General features: G+C 44.0%; 1 protein-coding gene across 5 annotated transcripts in view; it reads right to left on the reverse strand.

Moving 5' to 3' along the window:
* Window positions 1–23,474, reverse strand: part of LOC147028193 (inactive dipeptidyl peptidase 10-like) — a 504,934-nt gene that overhangs the window by 88,661 nt on the left and 392,799 nt on the right. For all 5 annotated transcript variants that reach the window (XM_085878340.1, XM_085878345.1, XM_085878341.1 and 2 more), the window contains 2 exons: window positions 566–618; window positions 207–288 (listed from right to left, as the gene is read on the reverse strand). In XM_085878340.1, the coding sequence (XP_085734466.1) occupies window positions 207–288; window positions 566–618 (135 nt within the window). The remainder of the gene's footprint in view (window positions 1–206; window positions 289–565; window positions 619–23,474) is intronic.

Here is a 23,474-nt window from a genome sequence, read left to right on the forward strand (position 1 = left end):
GATCCTCAATAAAATCAAATCAATTCGTCCTCGTCACACTCCCAACCTGTCTACCAAGTTTCGTCCAAATCTGTCCATAACTTTGTGAGATATTCTGCTCACAGAGAGACAGGGATGAAAGCATAACTTGTGGCAAAGGTAACAACGATGCCACTTCGATATCAGCCCGATGTGAACTCAGGGTTATCGAGTGCACATGCACATACCAGCTGTTGCCGCTGAACACCCCAGGATGCGTACTGCAGAACAGCATTCTTCACTTCTGGAGGGTTCAATTCACTCACTTCCCTGTGCCAGCATAAAAAGGAAAGAGAAGAAAAATAAGTGATCGAGTCAGCTTCGCACCTTTGGCCAACACCTCAAAGCAATTACAAACGAATGTCTTTGGGTGAAAATTGAGAGTGCTTTCACTTCATCACCACCCTCGTTCACCTTTGGGTACATAAATCCAAAATTCCACTGTGGCCACCAAAATCCAGCTCAGAAGAGCTCGATAAAAACTTTTATCATCATCATGATCAGGCTTGAGAGAATAGCGTCATAAAATCAAGATTGCAAGGCCCACCTGGTGTGGATGTTGTAGAATGAGTACGACGCTTTGTACGAATTCCGATAAACCTAAAACACAAGAGAGATTCGGAAAAGGTTTAGATGTCAACCATTTGCCGTTTCACGATCAGGTTTATAACACAATTCATCTGTAGATGCTTATGGATTAGCAGGATCATTAGCTGAACAGTTTTCCCAGCAACGTTTGGGCCTATTAAGTCCGGTTTTCCAGGTGCTTTGTTTGACATTCAAACGTGGCTTTGTTCCACTTAAAGTACAGATGATATTCACATAAATTCAGTTTATACTTATCATAACTTTTCACTATAATTGAAGAACACTTGGCCTATACTGATCTTGAACACAGTGTAGATGCACAAAGATCTTGGAAGTCAAGGGTCAAGCCAACAATCACACAAATGACAAATTCCAGGGCTTCTCAGCCAGCTGCATGGGTCGAAACCTCATTGGATTCTTTCACTTAAATTGCATATCGATTTCCTGGTGTTGTTACAGGTACACATCGACAGACATGTGGAATAAGTACAAAGTAAATCAAATTTTTTTTAAAAAAACAACCGAAACGTGCAGATGTCCCCAAAAAACGTCCAGTAAACTTTGTCGTGAAAAACTGCAACAATTACGATTGCAGGAAAACTGTAATCCTAATTCCATCACACACACACACACACACACACACACACACACACACACACACACACACACACACACACACACACACACACACACACACACACACACACACACACACACACACACAAACAATGGAATGCTGCTGATTGATCTCAGCTGAACCCATCATAAATTATTAGTGCATAAAATCAGTGGCACACTTTAACTCTTGCGAATATTCACAGGATAATGGTGGCAGTGGGCAAACCACGGCACGAGCCAAATAGGCCTCAATGGCAGCTGGCCATCGTGCGGAGCTTGAGCACACAGCTGCATTTTAATTTTGTTTAATTTTTATGTATACTTGATAGATGCTCATGGAAGAGAAAGAACAGAATGGAAGGTAACAAAATTGAAAGGAAGAAACATCAACAGAGTAGAAGTGAGAGCGAGAGTGAGGTCGAGAGAAGGGGAAGAAGGACACGTGTGGGTGAACAAGATGCAAACAAGCTGAACGAGAACGGGCACTCAGTAGAGCGCATACCTTCGCCAACGCTACATTTTGCCCCCCCCCCCTCCCCAAGAAACCGTTGGTTGTGAGGGTATTTAATCCCATACCACATCTGCCATCTCATATGTGTTATGATGGCTTAAAAACATTAAATTTCCTGTGTCATATCATATATCACAAGATTGGGCATTGAATTCACAACATTTTGGCATTGGTTGCATACAAATTGGATAAAAATTGACCGCACTATGGCAAAATGACGATTTTGACCTTTTCATGACCTCGACCTTGACCTTTGTACTCTTAATTTTGTAATTGGTATTGGAGTGTGGGGAACAGAACAGTCAACATTTTGGTGTTGGTTTCATGCAAATCGGATAAGAATTGACCGTGTTATGACTAAAACCGCACATTTTCCAATGTCGTGACCCCCCCCCCGACCTTTGACTCCCAACCGCTAATAAGGGTTATTACGTCATTGTGTCATGTCACATATCACAAGATGGGGAATTGAATTCTGAACATTTTGGCATTAGATGCATGCAAATTGGATACAAATTGACCGCGCTATGGTAAAAAGACGATTTTGACCTTTTCACGACCTTGACCTTGACCTTTGACCCGATCGCTCCCAAAATCTAATCGAATGGTCCTCGGATAATAACCAATCATCCCACCAAATTTGCTGCGATTCAGTTCAATACTTTTGGAGTTATGTGAAAAACAAACAAACAAACAAACAAACAAACAAACAAACAAACACACATATTCACAAATAAATAAATAAATACACAGCGATCAAAACATAACCTTCGCAACAAAGTTTGCGAAGGTAATGAAACACAGGAAGAAGAGGAAGGGGGAAGCAGGGATGAAACAGAAAAGGAATGAAGTAATCACCAACAAATGAAAAGAGGTGAGGGAGAAGGGGAACAAAAATCACAATGACCTGGAATGGCCTGTCACTTTCCCTTCATAGAGAGGTTGGTGGTTTCTGTCTTCTACCGTCTCCTTTCTGATCTTGCAGCCTCTGCTCTTACCATGCTTTGTCGTCCATCCCAGGTTTTTGCAGGGTGCATGCAGTCCACCATAAACCCTCCCTCTGGTAAATGCCTAAAATCCAGACTCAGTGCTCACTTCCACCCATTCGATCCTCTTTTGCCTGAACTTTACAACCAAATCCACATTTTCTTAAATCTCATTCCTCCCTCTAGATCTTCAAGTAATCTGTTCACCACTATCTCACATAATCCCCCATCCAAATCCATGATATTTTCTACCCCTGGCAACCCTCCAACACTTTTGGTCTGTTGCGTCCTGATCTGTTGAGTGTTCTTGCACTTTAATGAGCCTTCACTTTGAAAAAAAAAATAAAAATAGGGAGTGCTTGGAAATGTGGTCATTTGTGGTAGAAGATATCATGAATATGATCAGGAAGAGATCATGAGTACAGATAGAGTCCTGAGGTAGTGTAGAACAGCTGTCTTGAAGCCCTGCAGGGAAGAATTGGACTGAACAGACTGGGGAAGTTGGCGCCACATATGAGAGAGAAGAGGAATAAATGGGTGAAGATGAGCAGTGAGCCAGGATTTGGGGTGTTCAACAAGAACAGCATGACGGGCAGACCGTGTGCATCATGCAGAAACCTGAGAGGGGCAGAGCCAAGGGAGGTCAGGTCAGTTATGGGAGCATGCGCCAGAGCAGTGTGTCGCTGCGTCCACTTTCCGCCGGCACTCCAGCAGAGGCCTCCACCTGGCCAACCCCAGGCAGATGCCTGGCCCATCCCCATCTCCTTGAGATGCTGATCAACCTGCTGCAACCACGAGGCACGTGGTCGTCCCCTTGGCCTCCGCCACTCACGAGGCTCCCTCGCTGAGAGAATCTGGTGAGCAGGATCAGCATCAGGAAAATGAGCCACATGTCTATACAGCCGTAGCTAATGCTCACAGACTATGCAGGTAACAAATCTCATTTGAGTCTCTCTCAGCAACCGCTCGTTGGACACAAAGCCCGACCTGTGATAGCCAAGGATTCTCTGAAGAGACCTGGTACCAAATGAATCAAGTCCCCATCTCAGATCCCTGGTCAGAGTCCAAGTCACATCCATAGAGCAAGACTGGAAGCACCAAGGACCTGAAGACTCGGACTTTCGTCCTCCCGCACAGGTACCGACAGCACCACACCTCATGAACCAGTGAATCCATGAATCTCCCGGCCCAGCCCAGACATCTGTTGACCTCTGGCTCACAGCCAGCAGAGACATGAATGTCACTGCCAAGGTAAGCGAATCTCTCCACGACCTCAACATCCTCACCACAAACAGGTACAGACAGGACAGCAGCATCCAAGATGTCATTGAAAGCCTGGATCTTAGTTTTGACCTAGGAAGCCCATAATCCCAGCAGCCCCGACTCCTCATTCAGCACGTTGAGGGCCCCCAAAACTATATCTAGAGTCTCCGCAAAGATGACTGCATCATCTGTGAATTCAAAGTCAGAGATCTTGACATTCCCAAACGATGCACCGCAGCTTGATCTTTCTGACATCCTCCCCAGAATCCAGTTCATACAAGTGCTGAAAAATGTGGGGGCCAGTACACACCCCTGACTAACTCCACTAACAACTGGAAATAAGTCAGAGATGGTACCACCACATCTCACAGCACTCTCAGTACCAGAGTATAGTTCCGACATCAGATCAATCGGTTTTGGTGGCACCCCTTGAAGAACAAGAATCCTCCAGAGAGCATCCCGATTCACTGAATCAAACGCTTTACAGAGATCAACATAGGCTGCAAGCAGCCCCTGCAAAAACTCTCATCTCCGTTCGGTGAGGACCCTAAGAGCAAGGATACGGTCGATCATTGACCTCTTTGGTGTAAAGCCTGACTGCTCTGGATGCTGGTGCTCAAGCAGATGGTGGCGAACCCTATCAAGAATTATCCGAACAAAGACCTTGCCCAGAACTGAGAGCAGCGTCACCCCTCAGTAGTTGTTGCAGTCTTGGCGATCACCCTTCCCTTTCCAGTAAGGACAGAGGACAGAGGGTACAACACCAAAAAAGAGGTGGTAGAATACAAAGAGGCCACCAACCTGTCTGCAATGTGACAGTAACAGGCATAGACACTCAGCTTTGTCTTGAGAGATGCCAATGATTTTGAGGGACTTGATTTCCAGAGCATGAGGATCAGGCAAGGTGTGAGGCAGGGGTGCCAGCCCAAAGGCAAGAGCAGTACTCCATCGATATGCGAATGAAGACCTTGTAGGTTGTGAAAAGTTCAGAATGGCCAAGAAAAAACCTTGCACAACGAAAGATGCACAGGCGGCAGACGGCTTTGGAGGTCATCATGGAAATATGGCCTGCCCAAGAAAGATCATGGTTGATGGTGAGGCCCAAAAGGTTGAGTGACTTAATTCCTTCAAGTGGTTCGTTTTGGAAGTGGATGAGATAGTTTTCCAAATGGTCCTTTCAGAGAGACAGGGTGCGTGTGTGATATGTGTCTGGGTTGAAAAACGTATTCAAAGTGTTCGACCAGCTCCTGATTCCATCAAAGCCTGCAGAGAGGGAAGAGACTGCTGTCTGCCTGTCTGAAGACTGAAAACAATAGGCAGAGGGTGGAATCATCAGCAGAAATACAGGATTTTCAGAGGAATCAGAAAGATCATTGATAAAGATGAGGAATAAGACTGGGCCAATGACACTACCTTGGAGCACATCAGCCTTGACAGGGAGAGATGAGATTAAAGGATCCAATCAACAGCTCCACTTTGACTCCAGGAGTGGAGGAAGTCAGCGATACATGAAAGGAGGTGGCCTTGGATGCCATAAGCAGACAGATTGGAGATCAAGGCACGGTGCTAGACTATCAAAAGCAATTGCAGTGAATTTGCTTCCATTACTTGCTTCCTTCTGGGGCATTGGTAGGAAAGGTGGCATCAAGGGTGATGGCACGAGGTAAGCAAGTCATAGCTCACAATGCACATGTATTGCTCTGCTTTACATATAAATACCGTAACTGCAAGATGTGGACATAAAAAATAGGTTGAAACAATTTTGGCAAGCAATCGACAACACGATATTTGTTTATTTTACACGCGTGTCAGTTTAACTATTCTATACAATTTTGCAACAAAGTCTGTTTCATAACAGCTAATGGTCTCAACACAGCTGCCAAGTTTATTATCATGCAAATTGAGTACCAGGGAAATAGGTCATGTGATTACAAATGCAAATATCCATATTGTGAAGACTACACTGTTTCCCTTAAGGATTTTATAAAAAGTGAATGAACGAATTAAAATCTCACTGTGCTCCCTATCCCTATCCCCCACCCACAGCCCACCCCCACTCCATCTCATCTTCCTGTGGAGACCATCCTACCCCAAGAAAGTGTGTGTTGACTCAATTAGAATCTTCGCTTTCATCAATGACCTGTCTGTTTCCTTGAAAAATTACCTTTACCATTTCGAGTATATACTATTATGTTAAACATTTCCCCATCTCAATGACTGAGTAGCAGTGACTGCTTACCTCACAGGAGACCAAAAAAAAAAAGGTGAAAAAAAGGTCCAATAGTTGTATCATGATGGTTGCATCCCACATCCAAGCAATTCCTCTTCACAAGCACCATCAAACAAACCCTCCTATCAAAGTCTTTGATTAACCTATTACCTCCTTGAACTCTTGTGCCATCAGACATGACCTTTCCTGGTCAAACAATATCTCTCAGCTGGCTGTTAAAGACAGGCGCACATTGGGTATTGTGCACTGGGAGTCCTTCCTTGGTTCTGCAGAACTTCTCATGGCTTATAAAGTCTTTATTTGAAACACAATGGAGTATTTTTCTCCATTATAAGCCAGTATAACCTCACTTAACTCTCGGCCCTAAAAAACTGGAGAAATCGAGGTTATAAAAATGAGCTTTTGAATTTTTTTTTTTTAGTCATGACCTCAAATTTTTTTTATTTTTGACTCCTGCCCATCCGATAAGGTCAGAGACGTGGGACATTAAAATGAGCTCTGTCCGACCGACCACCCGATTATAATCCGTCCATGTACTTTTGTGTACACAATATTTCATAAGCCGTTGAACATTTCGTTTTCATATTACACATATCTATTCCTCATGACATTATCTCAACCTGATTAGAGAATGGCTGTGATTGGCTGAATTATGTTGCCACGGCAACCATCACTGTAACTTGGCTTGTGTACGTGATAATTTTTTTTTAAACATTCAACATTTAGCTTTCATATTAAACAGATCTATTCCTCATACAACCAAAAGGCGGGGGAACGAGAGTAGCAGCTTTTTGATTCTGTTTGTTTGTTTTTCTTCCTGCGCTGCTAATTTCTGAAATTTCCGAGTTACATTTGAGAACCGGCTTGGACTTTTGGAATTAAATTTTGCATCAATAATGATAAAAGAATGTACGTGGGATTAACATAATTTTTTTGACTTTAACCTACTTTTTAAGGCCATGACCTAATTATAGACATTTTTAGCTCACCTGGACTTTAGTCCGGTGAGCTTTTTTTTTTTTTTTTGTATACCTTGGTCGAGGCTCGTATGAGAGCAAACACACAACTCACAGCAAGGGGGCATGAGACAAGAGGGGCGGGAGTGGAAGGGACAAAACAGTGGGGAACAGACACATTAGGTGAACTGTAGAAGGGAGAGGGATGGGGATGGGACGGGGAACATGGCGAAGAGAAGATGGACATTACAGGGACTTTCAGGAAGGAAAGCAGGGGAATTGAAGGAAGTGGGCTTGGGTGGATTATCGGGGTAAGAAAATATCGAGGATTTGGATGGGGGAAGACAAGAGGTGGTGGTGAACAGCTGTTTTGAAAGCCTGGAGGGAAGAATGGGAAAGAATAGAGTGAGGAAGTTGATTCCAAAGGCGGGAAAAAAGAGGAATGAAAGAGTGAAGATGAGCAGTGATTCGTGATTTTGGTGGTTTTACCAGAAGGGGGTTGTTTGGCGGACCTTGAGCGCCCTGTGGAAATGTGGTGGGGACAAATCGCAGAGAGAGCAGGGGGGGCAAGGCTGGAGAGGAGTCGGTAGAAGACAGAAAGACCACCAACCAAGCTGCGGTGATTGAGTGAGAGGCCCAAAGGTTCAGCTTCATTGCGGGAGACGCCGATGATCTTAAATGCCCTGGTTTCGACAGCGTGAAGCCCAGAAAGGTGGGAGGCAGGAGCACCAGCCCAGAGGGGAGAGCAGTACTCCATCAGGCTACGGACAAAAGCTTTGTAAGTGGTCAGGAGCTCAAGAGGGCCGAGGAAGGACTTTGCACGACGGAGGATTCCCAGTCGGCGAATGGCTTTTGAGGCAAGGTTGGAAATGTGACTTTCCCAGGAAAGGTCATGGCAGATAGTGAGACACAGAAGCTTGAAAGAAAAGAATTCTTCCAGAGGATTGTTGAGAAAGTGGATGGGGGGTTTTCTAAACGGTCCTTTCAAAGAGACATAGTGAGAGTGTGAGATTTGTCTGGATTGAAAGACATGTTCCACGTGTTGGACCAGTTTGTGATTTTATCCAGATCTGCAGTGAGCGAAGAAGCTGCTGCTTGCCGGTCTGAGGGATGACAGATGGTACGGCAGAGGGTGGAGTCGTCAGCAAAGAGATATAGAGGATTTTTCAGTGAGTCGGAGAGATCATTGATGAAAACCAGAAAAAGAACAGGGCCCAGAACGCTACCTTGAGGAACTCCAGCCTGCACAGGAAGAGGGGATGAAAGAACTCCATTTAGGGCCACACGTTGACTGCGACAGGAGAGGAAGTCTGCGAGCCATGAGTGGAGATGGCCTTGAATACCATGGGAAGAGAGTTTGGTGAGTAGTGCAGGGTGCCAGACTGTGTCAAAAGCACGTGAGAGGTCCAGGGATATGGCTCGGATTTCCTGTCTGGCATTGAGGACCTCCATCCATTGATGGGAGAGCAGAAGCAGCATATCCAGGGTAGAGTGACCTGGTCTGAAACCAAATTGATGATTGGAAATCAAGCCATCGGAGAAGAGGAAGGATTTCATATCTGAGGCGATGATGGATTCCATAACCATGCTGATGATTGGGAGAAGGTTGATTGGTCTGCAGTTACAGGGATCTGTTTTTGCACCTTTTTTATGCAGGGCAGTGATGTTAGCAGATTTCCAAGCAGATGGCAGATGACCTTGGGCAAATGAGAGGGTGAATAGAACAGAGAGAGGGTGAGCAAGAGCAGAAGAGCAGGCTTTGAGGACACGTGGGCTGATGCCGTCTGGACCAGTTGCAGAATCTGACTCGAGGTTTGAAAGCAAGCTCTCCACCTTGTCAGGAGAAAAGGATACAGAGTCCAGGGACAGTTCGGTGCGACTGGGTAAGGTGGGTAGAGAAAGTGATGGGTTTACGACACAAGATTTAGCTGCAAACACCGAGTTTAGACATTCAGCTTTTTCACGTGTGGAATCAGCAGTGCGGCCATTTGAGGTAAGGGAGGGGATGGAGGGGGAACATACACCAGAAACAGATTTGATTAAATGCCACCAGGATTTTGAGGAGGGAGAGAGGTTTGAGAGTTCAGACTTGAGATGAGAAAGATGTTGTTTTCTGGCTCTCCTGAGGGTAGATACACACTTGTTCCGAGCTTTGTGGAAGGAACTGAGATTGCCCTCAGTTGGGTTTGCTCTCCATGAGGCAAAGGCAAGTTGTTTCAGGACAACTGCCTCACCACAAGCTTCAGTAAACCAAGGGCGGGAGGAAGGGTAGGACAATTGAACACGAGAGGGGATAAATCTGTGCATGAGGGAGAGCAAGTTTCTTTGAAAGAATTCCCAGGATGAGTTGATGTTTGAGAAAGTAGTGATTGGAGACCAGTCTGTAAGTTTGATGGCTGCTCCGAGACCCTGCCAGTCGGCTTGAGTGAAATGCCAGACTCGACGGCGGTGAGATGGTTCTCTGATAATAGCCAGAGAGATGTCCACTTTAACAAGGACGTGGTCAGAAGAACCAATTGGAGCGAAGGAAGAGCAGCAGATATTGTCAGGGAAATTTGTCAAAATCAGATCCAGAAGAGATGGAGTACCATTGGTTGAGATCCGGGTCGGGAAGTTGACCGATTGAGCTTATGCACCTAAGCAATGTCCGTAGGTGAGTGAGTGAGTGAGTGAGTGAGTGAGTGAGTGAGTGAGTGAGTGAGTGAGTGAGTCAATCAGTCCATCCGTTCATGACACTTCAGTCATTATTGCTTAAAACAAACACACGATTTTGATCAAATTTGGCCACAAACTATATATCTGATGCCTAATGAAGATGGTGACTGCATCAAAATCTGCGCTCATTAAGGGGATCGACGGAGGGGGTTGACCACCTCCCACCCCCAAATAGGCATTTGCCCTCTTCTCCGAAACGACACACACAATTTCGATGAAACTTGACCACACCTTCATCCACCCATGATGCACCAAGTTTGTTCATGGCATTAAAAAAAAACAAAAAAGAAAGGGTCGAAGGGGGTGTGTGGGGAGTTTGAGTGACTGTTGCTCCTGATCCAGGTGAGCTTCAGGACGTGCGGTCCTATTTTTACATTTGCCACCACAACTCGACTAAGGTTTGATCAGAATGAAATTGTCCTCTCTCGATAGACTACAGCATGGCGTAATTACATTGAATTTACATCATACCCCTCCGATTTATAAAGGTCAAGGTCTTTGACCCCCCCCCCCTCGCATTACAAAACCACCATTTAGGTTTTATACATTTTTATCTGCCATTGTACGTGCTGTATATCAGATCTGTCTGTGATTTTCAGAATAAAATTTTGCATCAATGATGAAAATAAAAGCGGGATTGATCATTTTTTTGACCTTGACTTAATTTAAGGTCATGACCCAATAATAGACATTTTTACATTTTTCACCATAACTCGGCTAAAGTTTTTCCGATCAGAATGAAATTGCCCCCTCTATAGATAGCCGAGTGCAAGGCACATTTATGCTTAATTTACATCATACCCCTCCGGGTTAAAGGTCAAGGTCAAATGCCAGTCCAGAAAAAGTGTTATTTGTCATTGCTCAATTTTGACATTGAAAACACTTTTTTGATCATAACTTGAATAATTCTGTTCCAATTTTAGTATTGTTGAGTTTTATTGATAGATTGTAGATGGATACACATTTTCTAAACTTACATGATGACTCTAAATATTGAACGTCAAGGTCATATAGCGGTCCAAAAAAATTACATGGCCATTATTGGATCATGGGCCACGGGCAAGTCTCTGGTGATCGCCAAGGGAAAGGCTTATCCTTCGTGATTAAAGATATCTAGTTATTAATTATTATTTTTTCCATGCTTTGCAATCTGGCAGCCATTTTAGTCTGGCCTGAGTAACGTGACCCTGGTCCATAACAGCAGTAACAGTCCCAAGAGGTTAGAGCAATTCTTCTTGTTCGTTCATATGCAACACATGGCTGCGGGGTGGCATCATCGGCTGAGGACGTGACTGAGCCTCCTTCTGATTAGTGCAGGAATTTGGAGTTTGGCCATGGTGCCATCGATAGTTCGCCGACTCTTCGCAAAGGACGTTAGAGCAGTAAGAACGGATCGGAGATCAGATGAGATCAACCTTTTCGATAAACTTGCTCACTCTACATGAACTTCAGACGAGTTAGTTTGAAAATCTTAAACTCACAAGGTTGTAAACACCAACATGAATGACAACACACAATTCTCTTTCATGGTTGCCAGTGACTGCAATCCTCCGCTAAATGACTACTGACCATCATGCAAAGAAATACAGAATTCAGGAACTCTTCAATCAACCTCTCCAAGCATTTCAATAACAATTAACTTGTCGAAAATGAGAACAAATAAAAGGTTTTAACATTCACTGCAATGGTATGAATTAACTCATTACAATGGGAATGCATTGTTATGGATTAATTGCAAATATGTACAGTACAATCGAATAATTATTTGAACCCATAAAGTTTGCACTTATGAGCAGTGCTAGCTTATCTATACAAGAAGGTTGAGAGGGAAGGATGTGGAGATCAAGGGGGGCTTGGGATGAGTATATGGACTGGAGTTTCGAAGACACCTCCTATCCTCCCCTGCATACCTCCTTCCCCTAATTTCAACGAACCCAATCACTACAGCAGAGGTAAGGATATTAATAGGAACACTAGAATGGGAAAAAAAATTCTGCCTTCGATGAACGTTCAAAAGTGGAAGTTGAGTCACTGGTAGAGAACAATATCTGGATAATCAGATGGGACTTAAATATCAAAGTAAATTTTTTGAAGATTACAATAGAAGTGGTGAATGATTGAGCAGCATTGTCAAACTGGAAGAAATTTGCAGAGAAAACCATCCATTGTGGGCCCCACACGATATCAGCAAACCAATGGGGGCTCCCTACGGTCCAGAGCCCATCCCCAAACAATGATTGACAAATGATAAGGACGGAGGGCTGATGGCCGAAACTCTTGATCCCTCCCCTCGCTAAGGCTTGGACAGCATGGAGATGGGGAAGTTTACATATATGGACAGACTATGGCAGATCCGTTGCATATGGTGGAATGCGGAAGACCCACCGTTCATCGGTACCCTCCTCGTGGCTGGCGGCCATGGGTTCCACATAGAAGGAAGATGTGGACAGGGCATTCCTAACTTCTAAAATAGGCAAGGTCCATCTATGTCACGGGCCGTACACCAGGTAACTTAACCCTAAAACAGGTCCTTATATTTTGTTCAAAAAATTATAAGTGAAAAATCGATGGGCCTAAGGTCCCCTACCCCAAAAGCGTAACGATATAACAGAAACATATTTACTCAACATCGTTAAGTATAACATTGCATCGAATAAGGAATATGGATACTTTGATTAGATGCTATCCTAACATGCTGCTGCCTATCCTTTTACATCATAATCCAAAATAAAAATTGCCATTTTGAATGTTAATGGAAACATAAAATTGCACATTCCACATCCAATGATTTGCTAAAGCGGACAAGTTTTATTATTACCGCCACTAATAAGATATCACTGAGCAAGGATGCTGCTTGTACATTATGAGAACGGTATAATAAGAGCAGCATGTCAATTTACAATCTTTACGAGTGCTACACACACCCTTCATGCACACTGCACACCCTTCATAGAATTACAATCATTTTATTCATATCGAGTGGAAGTGAGAAACCGGAAACTATCTCCTGCTATTCAAAGGATTTGGAAGGAAACTTGTGTTGTTGTTATTATTATAAGTGCACAGATTTAACCTGCAGGTGTCATATGCAATCGCAAGGGAGTTAGGCCTGATTAGGCCCAAGTATTAGACTTGGTAGGCCCAGGTTCCCAAGGTGATGATATTCACAGTACCTCATTATTTCAGCAGCCAGATGACGCGGCACCCCGACTGTGGCTACCTACTGCAACCCTGACCACCCATCTGTCCCATTAAATGACTTCCAGCTTCGGCCTGCCGCACGTTATTGCACTCAACCAAAAAATAGCCATGAAGAGAAGTGGCAACTGGGATCGCATCGTCCTCAAAAGAGCATCTTGTCATTCAAAATGTGATTGCAATCTGGTGTTCCTGCTGGAGGTGGCTTAAAAGGTAAGATCATTTCAAATCAGCTGCTGTTGCATTAGCTTTTCACCTCAATCAAGTGTGCATCTGCGGAACCACATGCCCTGTTATTGGGAAAGACTGCGAGCTTTTCAAAAGGCCAATCTCTCAAGAATATCTCCCGAGATGAGGGAACAATTGCAGGGATATACTTTTGAGTGATATGGCATGCACACCAGAAATTCCACCTACAGGTCTTCAGTCGTGGTGGCCCCTCACCTTTGGAATAATCTCCCCGATTATAACCAAGTCTGAGGACTTTTAACTGCAACCTGAAGACTTATCTGATTTAAGAACAATGTCTTCATTCAGAATGACTTTTAATCACATGTAATGTAAGCCTGGTGTTGGCTTAACGGTTAAAGTGGCTGGCTGAAGATCCTAGGGTCTTGAGTTCAAGTCCCTGTTTTTCACATTGAAATAACACCAGGAGGGTTGACTCAGCTTGTCATCTTTCCAAGGTTGGCAAAATGAGTGCCAGCTTACTGGTAACAGGGGGAATTGCATAAGCAGCATAGACACACCCTCAGAAAATGATTCAGCCAAGCAGCAACAGGCTGCACACGAATAAATAAATAAATAAATAAATAAATAAATAAAACATGTAATGTATTCCTGCTATGTGAAACACCCTTTTAGGATCACCCTGTTCCCAAATATACTTTAGGATGACCCTGTACCCATATGCTAAGCAAACTAGGAATACGCTGTGCTACGCCGGAGTATTGCAACGCGTGCCTGCAGAAAACTTATTTTTCTGGAACACCGGCCTCATTTTCCATCCAATCATCATGGAACTTTGTACAAAGCTAGTTTCACGATTGCAAACATTTCTTATCGAGTCAACTTGGTTGTGGGATGGCAGTGAAGGTCATAAAATACAAGGTGATGAGTCCTTCCTTCGTGTTAGGAAAGGAGGTGCACGGAGCACACTGCACAAGAGCAAGCACATCTACACTTGTCACTAGAGATCGTTCGAGAACAAATTTTCCAAGTCCGAACAGAAAAAAAGACATAAAACGGGGAAAGGCAGGAATCCCAAATCAATTTCCCACAATTTTCCAGGAATTGCCGGGAAACTATTTACCGGGATGAAACATCAGCTTGTTGATGAACACTTGTATGAGTAAGTGAAATTCACAATGGTTTGAAAATGTTGAAGGCCGACTACGATGTGATATCAATGCTTGTGTGTTGGCAACATAGAAGATAATGAGCACTAAAATATTGTCCTAAACTTTGTGTTGACCAGAACTTTCAGGAGAGTTATTTTTCATCTCATGAGCACGAGGGCCTCGGCCGACATTCCACAACATGGCCAAGCATGGTTCTTATTATTATTATTACAACAAGTTCAATATTTTCGGTGAGGGGAGTTGAGGAGGCGAGGAGAGCGCAATGCATTTACCCGTGGGACAGTTGATGGCATTTGCTGTTGTGCACGAGTTCAAATCACTGAATCGATTGGAGTCGTACATTTAATCAAAGAATTTTGCAGCCACATCAAAAAACGGTGCAAAACAGAACAGGTACAATTCTGCCTCTCAACAGGTGAAACAATATCAGTTGACTTCACCGACCTTGGATGAACTCGAGCTTTGTGGCGGCTCTCTTCCCACTCAAAAGCGATTCACTCAAAACTAATCCCAAAGGTGAAATCTCGAATATCATCCCCAATGTGCAGGATTGCTCGGAGCCCTGCGAGGTAATTCACTCGAAGAAAACAATGCATTCCTTTTCTCTTTCTAACTCGATGATGAAGGTCACACACACACACACGCACTCCTACCAGAAGAAAGCAAACAAGCCGCAGGTGTGCTTCTGCACCAATAAAAACACTATTACAAACAAGCTGAAGACAAAAATCTTTGCTCGTCTCCAAACAATATACGTACAAGTCCGTCTGCATGTAATAGGGTTACCTGACAAACAAAGTTGATGAAGAGGGGAGCAAGATCAGCAATGGTGAATAGTCATTACTCCTTTCCTTTTGATGCAAAAGACCACATGAAAGACACAGACTTGATGTGTCTGTTCCTTGGTTGGCTCACTTTGCTCAATATAATCCTCTGGCTAATGGTGGTCGTGAAATGTGTCACGAAGATAGCGACAAGGCAATCTCCGACAAAGGTGAGCTCTTGGGATGAGCCAAATAATGGTGGCAGCAAGAAGGTGAAGACCATTTAAAACTGTCCTTCCCAGCTGAGGATCCAAAGCTAAAGCGTATTGTCTATTTATTCCACCATTTGTCCACCTTGTTGATAGTCTATCTTTTTCTATCTTAACTCTACTTTATATTCCTTTCTTTTTCTCTCAACCAATTTGAACACATCTGTTCGCAATTACTACCATTTGCACAGAGACACGTGCTCAGAAATTCATGCATCCATCTATTTGGCAATTTCATTGCTTTGCGAATACGCTGGAACGAAATGAAAATTCCACAGATGTCCCTCAAGCAAATGTTCCTATCATCGACGACGTGCGACCTCACCAAGCGGCTTTTAAAAATAATAAACTCCTCGTGCAATAATTACACTCACTTTGAAGGTCACGTTAAACGAGTGGAACGACTCACGATCATTCATCGATAACCATTAGAGAACTCAATTGATGTGTACAATCCGAGGTGTTTCACAACACCAGGCCATACATCAAGGCTCCCGACGCCCCGTCTTTCACAGCTCTCGACACACGAGCATTAAACGAAACGGAATCCAAAACAGATCTTCCATGAGCCTCGACACCTGTTCAAAAACAAATAAATGCCGAAGGTAGGAGTATATTGCGACCTCACAGTATCTAAGCAGAATAGGACGAGAGAGAAACTCAAGAGGAAACGATGGGAACAAAATACACAAAAGCTTTGAAAAAGGCAGAAATTAAAAAAAAAGAAAATGTAAAAAACGATCTTAAATTATTACGCAGAATTTTTTGTGAATATTTTCCAAGTTTTATTATCTTTGTGTATAAATGTCAGAAATAATAACACCTAAAGTTAAAGACATAAGATTGGTGTTGTCTTAGCGGTTAAGGTGGCTGGCTTGTGACCTAAGAGTCCTGAGTTTGAACCCGTCAACCATTGAATGAACACCAGGTGGGGTTGATCAGCCTGTCATCCTTCCAAGGTCGGTGAAATGAGTACCACTGTACTGGGGTAATAACCATTCGGGGTAACATGTGTCAGAGTGGCGACCCATCCAGGACTGTACTCCCTGCCAATGAAAGTGCTTTGGCAGCCCGTTGGGCCTTTTACGGTGCGAAGATAATTGTTTTATTATATTATTTAAGTTAAAGGCGTGTGCATCAGCGATGATACTTTGGCATTGCAAATTTAAAAACTTTGCAAAATGTGAAAAAAAACAGGAATTTATTTACTATGATTACGACAGAGTTCATAGAACACCTTACCCCACACAGTGTTGAGAAAAAAAGGACATGGGTGGGATCTGCAAGCAGTACATTTGATTGGTCAAGATGATGTAAAATGTCGTAATATTATGTCCAAGCACAGTACTGCTAAACAAAAGGTTTTGAAAGTGCCAAGAAGGCAAATTATGTTCTGCAGTGTTCAAGTAGGAAATTCAATTTCAATAAAATACATATTTTGAGAGTTTTAGGAAAAAAAAACAATTATCCAAAAGTTTACCGCCACCGATGCAGCGCCTTCTCCACCACCTTATTTAACACGTTACATTCGTTTTTTGTGCCTGTTTTTGTGTCCTTTATGACGTCCTTAAAAACAGTAAGCTTCCTGTTTGGAATGATTTTCAATTTTTTTGGACTGACAGTCAGGCAAACAGAGTAAGAAAATAATTATCTCACTCCTCTCTGCGCATGCGCGATCGAGATCAATTCAGAGCCAAAGTAGTGCTAAACTCCAGGTTTATTTCCTGATTCATGTTCAAATTAACATTGAATTGAAATAAAGTCGTTCCTCAATCGTAAACTGATCTTCGCAGACAGTCAGACAGACAGATGGACAAAGTGAACCAATTGATTAACCCCGCTTTTCGCATCGCGTGCACAGGGTAAATATTTCTGCTCACAAGTGACACACAAAGAGCACTTCATTCAATTATTGCATAAGATGAGAACAACTCGGACTCGGTGGCACTGTGGTTAGAGTGTCCCCACTGAATCCGTGAGGTCAGCGGTTCGATCCCGACCACTGAGTCACACCAAAAACAAAAAATTGCACTTGCTGCTCCTTCGCTTGCCACTCAGCATTTGGAGGATAGAACACTCTAACTTCTGTTTGCATGTGTACGTATGTTTGTGTGCATGATTTATGTGACAGCTCTTCCATAAATAAGCCTTACACTCTGAAAAAACGATATTTACACAAAGTGCAGGAACGTGCAAAATACCATACTATGCTATCATGCCTGGAAGGTTTGAAACCTGTACTTACAATATAAAGGTGCTTTCTATGGAAGAGCCAAACCACCTCAAGCTTGTCATTTTCCCCCCACACACTTCGAAATTACCCCAGAGGCCTGGCAACCATTCATCTCTGCCAAGCACATGTGAAAGTAAGAGGCAGTGTCGACCCTGCAACGAAGCGTTTGTGCAGTCGAATCATTCACTATCATTTCATTAGTCTACTAATAGATTAATATACGTTCCGCGATTAGATTATTACACTCTCTAGAAACCACACTTGCAGCTCGCTTTGAGCAATCCCTGTTCAAAAGTTTATTTCCGCAATCAAAAGCAAGTTGTAAACAACAACATCACTCTCAATCCTTTTAAATCATCAAATTAATAATCCATGACTCCTGAAATGGTATTTTGGTGGAATATCATGGAAGACCATAAACCTCTTCAAGAGAATTCCTGTTTTATGCCTTGTGCATGGAGAATTAGCTCAGGCATGATCTGCCAATAAACTTGCAAAATTACTTCGACTTTCAGTAAATATTTCCCCCCCAAAAATGGAGGGGATGGATATCTTTCTTGACTCGTGGGACAGTTGATCCCACTGGGACAGTCCCACAGTTGACTCGTGGGACAGTTTTTGGTATCCATACCAAAAAATGATAACTGATTAATGATCAGCGCAGCAGAACCTGCTGTTTAATCAGAGTTCACAATGTTTATGAACACTAGACTTGGTGATGTAATGGTTCGAGCTCAGTCTGGGAGGATGGTGACTCAAATCCTGGCCCAGTCACATCAAAGACTTTTAAAATGGCTCGTGCTGCTTCCTTGCTTGATGCTCAGCATTTAATAGGACAGAGAATGGACAAACAATGCTGGTAAGGCAATGGCAAACCATCCAGTACAACACTTGCGAAGAAATTGCTTTAGCAGCAGCCACGCTCTGTAAAGAGGATTTTTTTTTTTGTATACCTTGTCGAGGCTCATATGAGAGCGAACACACAACGCACATCAAGGGGGGGGGGCATGAGACAGGAGGGGAGGGAGTGGGAAGGACAAAACAGTGGGGAACAGAGACATTAGGAGATCTGTGGAAGGGAGAGGGATGGGACGGGGAACATGGGGAATAGAAGATGGACATTACAGGGACTTTCAGGAAGGAAAGCAGGGAATTTGAAGGAGGTGGGATTGAGTGGATTTTCGGGGGTAGAAAAGATCGAGGATTTGGATGGGGGATGATAAGAGGTGGTGGTGAACAGCTGTTTTGAAGGCCTGGAAGGAAGAATGGGAATGAATAGAGTGAGAGTTTATTCCAAAGGTGGGAAAAAAAGAGGAATTAAAGAGTGAAGGTGAGCAGTGATTCGTGATTTTGGTAGTTTTACCAGAAGGGGGTTGTTGGCGGACCTTGAGCGCCCTGCAGAAATATGGTGGGGACAAATCGCAGAGAGAGCAAGGGGGGCGAGGCTGGAGAGGAGACGGTAGAAGACAGAAAGACCAACGACCAACCTGCGGTGATTGATTGAGAGGCTCAAAGACTTACCTTCATTGCGGGAGATGCCAATGATCCGAAATGCCTTGGTTTCTACAGCGTGAAGCCGAGAAAGGTGGGAGGCAGGAGCACCAGCCCAGAGGGGAGAGCAGTACTCCATCAGGCTGTGGACAAAAGCTTTGTAAGTGGTCAGGAGCTCAGGTGGGCCAAGGAAGGACCTTGCACGATGGAGGATTCCCAGTCGGCGACTGTCTTTGGAGGCGAGGTTGTAAATGTGACTTTCCCAGGAAAGGTCATGGCAGATAGTGAGACCCAGAAGCTTGAAAGAAAGGACTTCTTCCAGAGGATTGATGAGAAAGTGGATGGGGGGGTTTTCTTAACGGTCCTTTCAAAGAGACATCGTGAGAGTGTGAGATTTGTCCGGATTGAAAGACATGTTCCACGTGTTGGACCAGTTTGTGATTTTATCCAGATCAGCAGTGAGCGAAGAAGCTGCTGCTTGCCGGTCTGAGGGATGACAGATGGTACGGCAGAGGGTGGAGTCATCAGCAAAGAGACATTGAGGATTTTCCAGAGAGTCGGAGAGATCATTGAGGACAACCAGAAAAAGAACAGGGCCCAGAACACTACCTTGAGGAACTCCAGCCTGGACAGGAAGGGGGGGGATGAAAGAACTCCATTTAGGGCCAGACGGTGACTGCGACAGGAGAGGAAGTCTGTGAGCCATGAGTGGAGATGGCCTTGGATACCATAGGAAGAGAGTTTGGTGAGCAGGGCAGGGTGCCAGACCGTGTCAAAAGCACGTGATATGTCTAGGGATACGGGTCGGATTTCCTGTCTGGCATTGAGGGATTCCATCCATTGTTGGGAGAGCAGAAGCAGCATATCCAGGGTAGAATGACCTGGTCTGAAACCAAATTGATGATCAGAAATCAAGCCATTGGAGAAGAGGAAGGATTTGATGTCTGAAGTGATGATGGATTCCATAACCTTGCTATTGATTTGGAGAACGCTGATTGGTCTGTAGTTGCAGGGATCTGTTTTTGCACCTTTTTTGTGCAGGGCAGTGATGTTTGCTGATTTCCAAGCAGATGGCAGAGATGACCTTGAGAAAATGAGAGGGTGAATAGAACAAAGAGCGCGTGAGCAAGAGCAGAAGAGCAGGCTTTGAGGACACGTGGGCTGATGCCGCATGGACCGGTTGCAGAATCTGAGTCGAGGTTTGACAGCAAGCTCTCCACCTTGTCAGGAGAAAAGGACACAGAGTCCAGGGGCAGTTGGGTGCGATTGGGTAAAGTGGGTAGAGAAAGTGATGGGATTTGGACACAAGATTTAGCTGCAAACACCGAGTTTAGGCATTCAGCTTTTTCACGTGCGGAATCAGCAGTGCAGCCATTTGAGGTAAAGGCGCTGTCACACCTTGACGTTTTAGCCAGCAATGGCAACGTCTAAAAATGTATGCAAAACGTTGGCGTATGCTGAAATTTTGAGGTCTTTTTAAAGTTTTGGTCGTATTCATAACGTGTTGGTCGTATGCATAACATATTCGTAACGGGCACAGAACGTTTCGTTGTCTTATAGATAACTTATACCAACGAATGCTTAGCCTGTTGTCAGCGTTCACAACCTATGCCCAACGATAGTTTAACGTAGTCATAGCGCGCTGCACGTATCGCCGACGAACTCGCGGCGTTCTCTGTTAAAAAAATCTGCCGCACGCCGATTTAAATCAAAACCGCCTGAAAATTGGAAGTGTCAACATCTCAGTCACACCTTGACGATTTATCCAGCATATGCCGACCTATGAAAAATGTGTCTAAAACACTGGCACACGTCGAATACGGTATGGGTAAGTTGTGTATACGTTAGGAGCATGCTGAAAAACAATGAAGTACGCTGTCATATTCCGTGGTACGTCTAGTACGTCGTGAAATTTCAAGCATGCTGAAAATTTTACGACGTACTCGACGTATGGCTCACACGTTTCGCATACGCTAGCATAAGTTCTCGGCACGCTCCGCGATCGTTGACACACGTCGGACACACGATACTTGAAAGTTACTCATAAGTCGAAACACGTCGAGGTAATGTTTAGCATACCCGAAACTTAATTTTCAACCTATGAGTAACGTGCTTTGAACCTATGAGTAGCGTGCGTTGAACCTATGTGTAACGTATCTCAAACGCACATTGTCGTATGTCGACGAATTTGATTGACGTCTTCTGGACGACCACAGAACTTACTGAACGTGTTTCTAACTTACATCTACCGTATAATGGTGATTTGGCAGCGTTTAGGGGAATTGTTATATACAAATGGGCTTCAGAAGAGGAACCCGTCAGTGTTCCACACTCCATGTTGAGTAGATGTCAATGTCAGTAGTATCACAAGTAGTAGTATTAGGTGAGCGTGTCAGTAGTAGTAGTAGTAGTAGTAGTAGTAGTAGTATTGGTAGTAGTAGTAAGTCCATGTCAGTAGTAGTAGGTGAGCGTGATGGGGAGGGTGTGGGTGATGATGGATCCTCGTTGCGTCCACGAATAGGAGACTACTTTGCACCATTGTTCGATGTTCTTTTCGGCAAATTTTTTTTCTCATTCCCATGATGAACCATTTTTTTGGTTTCAGTTTTTAAAGTATTCAAAACGACTTGGACAAATGCATAATGTACTAATAATGAACACAGAACGCTTCGATAACTTATAGATAAGTTATACCAACGATTGGTTAACGTGTTGCAGGCGTCCACAACCGATGCCCAACGATGGTCTCACGTATGCATAACGTGGCAGCGTATCGTCGACGATTACGTGAGGTTTTCTATTCATAGGCTGCAACTTCACTTTTAATAAATGGCTGTCACTCGCCAATTGTTTTTGGATGCTGGTGCTCGGCAATTGAAATCGTTTTCATTGAACGAGTTAAATCGCTTCCACAGCACTGCAGTCACGGCACCAACAGCAGCAGGCTCAGTGCCAGCCTCATGCCAGGCTCAAGCGGATTCCTGTAGAAGGTGTACTGGTTGGTTATATTATCCTTGGACCCACTCTGGTTAGCAGCTCGTCGAACATCTCTGGGGGCATTCGCAGGAAGTTGATGAAGGATGCATTGTCCTCGTTCCGGAGTTCCACCATGAGCTGGTCATATATGCCGTAATGGCGTCACGTCCCGATCCATGGTCTGACCCAGTTCCTTCTCCTCCGTTCACATCTTCTTCTCCCGGCTCTATTGGCATGCAACTGGTGCAGTGTCAACTCGATGAGGTCATGTTGATGTTCGAGGACAGGTAGGTATTGCCCTCTCAGCCTTGCCGTATCCTCCATCTCTCGGAATGACATGGACATGCACTCACCACGAAGTCTAAAAAAAAAAGACGGGTTCCTCCTACGAAGCCACTTTTTATATACCAATTCCCCTAATCGCTGCCAATACGCCATTATATGGTATCTCTAAGTTAGAAACGCGTTCAGTAAGTTCTGTGGTCGTCCTGAAGACGTCAAATACGTCCACATACGTATTTGTGCGTAGGACATGCTTTACAAATAATTCCCAAGCACTTTACTCATAGGTTATAAATAAGTCACGGGTACCCGAAACATTACTTTGACGTGTTTTGACGTATGAGGAACTTTCAAGTAACGTGTTGTGAAGTGTGAACAACGTTCGTGTAGCGTGCTTACAAAACGTTACTCATAGGTTAGAAATAAGTTTCGGGTACGCTAAACATTACCTCGACGTGTTTCGACTTATGATTAACTTACAAGTAGCGTGTGTCGACATGTATCAACAATCGCATAACGTGCCTACAACTTATGGCCAGCGAGCTGAACGTGTGAGTCAAACGCCAGCATACGTCGTAAAATTTCAAGCATGCAAAAATTTGGGGACAACCCAAAAGCACAACGTTTAAAGCCAGCGTACTACGACGTATGGTAGTGTTTTTCATCGTGCTCTTAACGTATACAAAACATACCCATAACGTATTCGACGTGTGCCAGCATTTTAGACAAATTTTTCATAAATTGGCACATGCTGGCTAAATCGTCAAGGTGTGACAGCGGCTTAAGGGAGGGGATGGAGGGGGAACATACAACAAAAAAAGATTTGATTAGATGCCACCAGGATTTTGAGGAGGGAGAGAGGTTTGAAAGTTCAGACTTGAGATGAGAAAGATGTTGTTTTCTGGCTCTCCTGAGGGTAGATACACACTTGTTCCGAGCTTTATGGAAGGAACTGAGATTGCCCTCAGGTGGGTTTGCTTTCCATGAGGCAAAGGCAAGTTGTTTCAGGACAACT

This window comes from Eptatretus burgeri, chromosome 4 (assembly GCF_056783735.1).
Source record: "Eptatretus burgeri isolate ZD-2024b chromosome 4, Ebu_testis_v1, whole genome shotgun sequence".
NCBI classification, from domain to species: Eukaryota; Metazoa; Chordata; class Myxini; order Myxiniformes; family Myxinidae; genus Eptatretus; species Eptatretus burgeri.